The sequence below is a fragment of the Rana temporaria genome, chromosome 2 (genome assembly GCF_905171775.1).
Source record: "Rana temporaria chromosome 2, aRanTem1.1, whole genome shotgun sequence".
In the NCBI taxonomy this organism is placed as follows: domain Eukaryota; kingdom Metazoa; phylum Chordata; class Amphibia; order Anura; family Ranidae; genus Rana; species Rana temporaria.
The window spans coordinates 82,486-88,182 of NC_053490.1; the positions used below are offsets into that span (position 1 = coordinate 82,486).

General features: G+C 46.2%; 1 protein-coding gene across 1 annotated transcript; it reads left to right on the forward strand.

Moving 5' to 3' along the window:
* The first annotated feature begins 612 nt into the window (after positions 1-612).
* Positions 613-2,454, forward strand: LOC120928755 (zinc finger protein 585A-like). The gene has a single exon (XM_040339743.1). The coding sequence runs from the start codon at positions 885-887 to the stop codon at positions 2,445-2,447; it is 1,563 nt and encodes a 520-aa protein (XP_040195677.1). The 5' UTR covers positions 613-884; the 3' UTR covers positions 2,448-2,454.
* Positions 2,455-5,697: the final 3,243 nt, after the last annotated feature.

Here is a 5,697-nt window from a genome sequence, read left to right on the forward strand (position 1 = left end):
CTTCCGCCCTCCGTATCTCCAGGGGAACCCCGAGAGCCCCCCCCAAGCAGGCCAGCAGGCGTGAACAGCCGCTGATCCCGAGGGCACCGAGATCACCTGCAGGTACGTCTGCCTGACGGCAACAGCAAGGAGCCAAGCAAAGCAAAGAGCCCAAAAAAAAAACGAGGAGTTTCAGCCAATCTCAGGATTTGTGCCTGGGAGTTTTACGAGTCATTTTGCTGGGGGTTGCTGGAAGTTAGCATATCATGGTTGACACAGCGTGTATCGTACACAGATCAGCCGGGCGGTGGGAGACACAGCACGCTCCTCTCACATCTCACAGACCTGCCTCACTCACTCTCCGCACACCTGCATCCGGTCACGCCCCGTCTTCCGATCCTATAGACTTTAATACGGTTTACTGTTCGGGTCTTTGTTTGGGATTTCTCTATGTTAGGGTCCCTATAAGAGTACCCCCCTTACATCAGAGCCCATAGGCATCCTAAACAAATATTTAAAAAAAAGTAGCAACTTTCATTTAGCCATATTGATAGAATTTCTTCTTTTCATTTTATTTATTTATTTTTTATTCCTATAGGTGGATTGGCGACTCAAGTTTTCAGTCAAGTTGTTCTCCTGAAGCCCAACCAAGTCACATGAAAAAGGAGCCATATAGGTGTTCTAAGTAACTGAAAGGCTTTACTACAGTTCACTGAAGGATTCACACGCCGTATCTACGTGTCAGGAATGTTATGAATTCTCCTCAACACTGATCCAGCCTCAAAGGCCGAGAGAATTCATTTCCACGTTCTAGAAGTGACTATGGCTTTATAGTAAAGTCCAACCCATGTATACATAGGATACGCCATTTCAGAAGTTATTTGGAATGTGACAAAGGTTTTACAATGAAGGCAAAACGCGGGAGACCCCAGAAGGTTCACAATGGAGAGAAGACACATAGGTGTTCAGAATGTGATAAAGCTTTTACAAGGCCGTCAGCGCTTACCATACATGAGAGGGTTCACACTGGAGAGAAGCCATATCAGTGTTCTGAATGTGATAAAGCTTTTACACAGAAGCCAAACCTTATCATGCACCAAAGGATTCACACTGGAGAGAAGCCGTATCAGTGTTCTGAATGTGATAAAGCTTTTATAAGGAAGGTAGGTCTTATCAATCATGAAAGGATTCACACAGGAGTAAAGCCATATTGGTGTTCTGTATGTGATAAAGGTTTTACAAGAAAGGTATATCTTACGACACACCAGAGGATTCACACTGGGGAGAAACCATATCAGTGTTCTGAATGTGACAAAGCTTTTACACAGAAGTCACATCTTATCAGTCACCAAAGCAATCACACCGGAGAGAAGCCATATCAGTGCTCTGAATGTGATAGGGCTTTTACAACAAAGGTAGATCTTGCCATACACCAGAGGATTCACACCGGAGAGAAGCCATATCAATGTTCTGAATGTGGCAAAGCTTTTGCAAGGAAGTCATATCTTACCACACACCAGAGGGGTCACACTGGAGAGAAGCCATACCAGTGTTCGGAATGTGATCAAGCTTTCACAAAGAAATCAAATCTTATCGCACACCAGAGCATTCACACTGGAGAGACGCTGTATCAGTGCTCTGAATGTAATAAAAAATTTACAAGAAAAGAAAACCTTACCATCCACGAGATTGTTCACACTGGAGAGAAGCCCTTCCTTTGTTCTGAATGTGATCGAGCTTTTGCACGGAAGTCACATCTTATCACACACCAGAGGACTCACACTGGAGGGAAGCCATATCAATGTTCTGAATGTGGTAAAGCTTTTACATCGAAGTCACACCTTATCATACACCAGAGGATCCACACTGGAGAGAAGCCGTATCAGTGTTCTGAATGTGACAAAGCTTTTACAGACAAGGCAAGGCTTCTTATACATCAATGTGATCACACCGGAGAAAAACGTTATGTGTGTTCTGAATGTGATAAAGCTTTTAAAAAGAAGTCAATCCTTATCGTACACCAGAGGATCCACACTGGAGAGAAACCATTTAAGTGTTCTGAATGTGATAAAGCTTTTTCATTGAAGGCAGACCTTATCAGACACCAGAAGGTCCACACTGGGGAGAAGCCATATCAATGCTCTGAATGTGATAAAGCTTATATAGGGAAAAGGGATCTTATCATACACCAGAGGAGCCACACTGGAGATAAGCCCTTTCAATGTTCCGAATGTCATAAAGCTTTTCCAGTGAAGTCGGCTCTAATCAGACACCAGATGGGTCACACTGGAGATAAACCCTATCAATGTTCTGAATGTGATAAAGCTTTTAAAGTGAAGGAAAAGCTGATCATACACCAAAGGGTTCACACTGGAGAGAAGCCACATCTATGTTCCGAATGTCTCAAAGTTTTTAGAAGCCACTCAAACCTTATCCAACACCGGAAGATTCACAATCGTTGTCAGTAGAGAGGAAACTGGGAGAAGGAGGGTGTTAAAGGTGAAGCAGCTAAGCCACAATCAAAGAGTTAGGCGCATGGCATCAGTTTCACATCCCATGTCTAGTTGGAAAGAAAAGGCCTAATGCTACGTTGGGAAACAATCTTTGACGAAATAGGAATGAACTGGATGGATGCATTGAGTTTAGTGCTTTTATACATGCAGACTTTTTAGATGTCTATGAAATTCTTAGATAATTTGTAGACAAGTACCAATGATTGAACTGTTTTTCTCCCTCATGATTCTTGTCTTCCTCTTGCTAATGGAACTTTGGTTCAAGATGTTATGCATTTGCATTATAAACTAACTGAGCTTTGTTTCCTTCACTGCCAGATCCTGAGCTAATTACCAACACTTCCTCCATTCCAGAGACTGGGTAGTGGTCATGTGGAATCTTGCCAAGCCTCTGCAGCCTCAATGGAATAGACCTTCCTAAGTTCTGCTGACTATTCTTCGGTTAAGCTTGAGGGCTCCAGGTAAGCCCACCTACACCAATTATTACTTGTTCCAGCTCCACTTCCACAATTCATGTCTACCTTCCATGTTTCACCTCCACTCAGTGATGATAGCATTCAAGTCAGATCTGCAGCAAGGACACCAACCAAAAAGAAGGTCACTATTTGGCCAGAAAAACACTCCCTAATCTGGTTTAGGCCTTCCTGTCTGCTGTGTTGTGGGATGCATTTGACAGCACCCTTTAGGCCCAGTTGGCCGATTGCGTTTTGTCCGGTTCTTCCACAAGTCCAGGCATTGCATCAGGTGAAGATTGGATGTCCTTATTATCTGGTTTCTCTGTCCAGCTATTGCTCATCTACATAAACTAAGAATTATTTGTTACAAATCACACACTACAACTGCAAGGTATCCAAAATAAAACACATTTGTCCAACCATATTCCTCCAACTTCTTCTGGGGGACTGACGTTCCTCTGATTGTGATTCTCTTTAATGACTCTGAGTGGACAGAGCTCTTCTCCGGGTAATGTTTGTTTGAGAAGAACACTCCTCGTCCCTGGAAAAACTACTATATAGCTTTAAAGGGTATCTATGGGAAAAAAATAACATAATTGCTGGAACATGTCCATAACATAGTAGGTTTTCTTTATCTCAGCCCCCCATTTGTTTTATAGTTTTTCCCTGCTTATCCTGCCAGTAGATCTGTTATTTTTAAAGTAACTGTAATACCGTGTACAGGGGGTGCAGAGATGAATTGTGGATGGAAAGTGTGGACAGGGGGTGCAGAGCTGAGTTGTGGATGGAAGGTGTGGACAGGGGGTGCAGAGCTGAGTTGTGGATGGAAGGTGTGGACAGGGGTGCAGAGCTGAGTTGTGGATGGAAGGTGTGGACAGGGGGTGCAGAGCTGAATGGGGATGGAAGGTGTGGACAGGGGGTGCAGAGATGAGTTGTGGATGGAAGGTGTGGACAGGGGGTGCAGAGCTGTGTTGTGGATGGAAGGTGTGGACAGGGGGTGCAGAGATGAGTTGTGGATGGAAGGTGTGGACAGGGGGTGCAGAGCTGAGTTGTGGATGGAAGGTGTGGACAGGGGGTGCAGAGCTGAGTTGTGGACGGAAGGTGGTGGACAGGGGGTGCAGAGCTAAATTGTGGATGGAAGGGTGGACAGGGGGTGTAGAGCTGAGTTGTGGACGGAAGGTGGTGGACAGGGGGTGCAGAGCTGAGTTGTTGATGGACGGGTGGACAGAGCTGAGTTGTGGGTAGAAGGTGTGGACAGGGGGTGCAGAGCTGAGTTGTGGATGGAAGGTGGTGGACAGGGGGTGCAGAGCTAAATTGTGGATGGAAGGGTGGACAGGGGGTGTAGAGCTGAGTTGTGGACGGAAGGTGGTGGACAGGGGGTGCAGAGCTGAGTTGTTGATGGACGGGTGGACAGAGCTGAGTTGTGGGTAGAAGGTGTGGACAGGGGTGCAGAGCTGAGTTGTGGATGGAAGGTGTGGACAGGGGTGCAGAGCTGAGTTGTGGATGGAAGGTGTGGACAGGGGGTGCAGAGCTTAGTTGTGGACGGAAGGTGGTGGACAGGGGGTGCAGAGCTAAATTGTGGATGGAAGGGTGGACAGGGGGTGTAGAGCTGAGTTGTGGACGGAAGGTGGTGGACAGGGGGTGCAGAGCTGAGTTGTTGATGGACGGGTGGACAGAGCTGAGTTGTGGGTAGAAGGTGTGGACAGGGGTGCAGAGCTGAATTGTGGATGGAAGGTGTGGACAGGGGTGCAGAGCTGAGTTGTGGATGGAAGGTGTGGACAGGGGGTGCAGAGCTGAATGGGGATGGAAGGTGTGGACAGGGGGTGCAGAGCTGAATGGGGATGGAAGGTGTGGACAGGGGGTGCAGAGCTGAATGGGGATGGAAGGGTGGACAGGGGGTGCAGAGCTGAATGGGGATGGAAGGAGCAACTTGCCATTGTAACTGCTTTTAATGTGTTAGTTGGCGTTGCACTTGAATTTGTTTGTCTCTTACAGCCCATCTAAGATGTCCTGTCCACATGGTCACCTTGTTTCAGGAAGTGGAGAGAAAATGGATCAACGGGTAATAGAACCATATGACAAGGGGGTTAGAAAACCTCAAACTGTTGTTACTGACAGACTCCATCATCTATGTCATCTTTTATTTCCCCACTTTAATTAGGCTTCCTGCTGGTCTTCTGTTCTGATGTTTTCTGTCCTAACACTCGCTGTGAAGGTGGAAATGAACCGATCACATGTCTGATGTAGTAGCAGAGACTACAAATTCAGATGAGGGTGGGTACCTACTCAAGGGGGTCCACCTTTTAGGATTTGGAGGAAACATTTCACATGGCTTCCTATTCGATTACAGCGACTAGTAACATTTCATGGTTTCTCGAAGTTCAGAATGTTTAATCCTCATTGGTCCGATGAATTCCTAGTCCTTCCAGATCACATTTACTTCTTGTGTAGAACCCTACTGTGACAGGGGTCACTTTGGGTGGGGGGTTTGTGGAACTCAGCTTACCTTGGAGAGCTCTGTGTTCAGCTTCCGTGACCCCTTTTATGTGTATGTCACCCTGTGTCTCTAATAGGGGTACAGGGTGAATGAGAACCCCACTATGATCTGTGCTAGTCAGACTCAATGTTATATATATTGTGTGTTGTCTCATGCTGTTGTGGACTCTTTGCTGTGTTAGTTTGTGGCTTCCCTTCAATTCCACCCATAACTTTGCTTTGGGTTATGTTGCCCCTCCATATTTGTAAGGAAA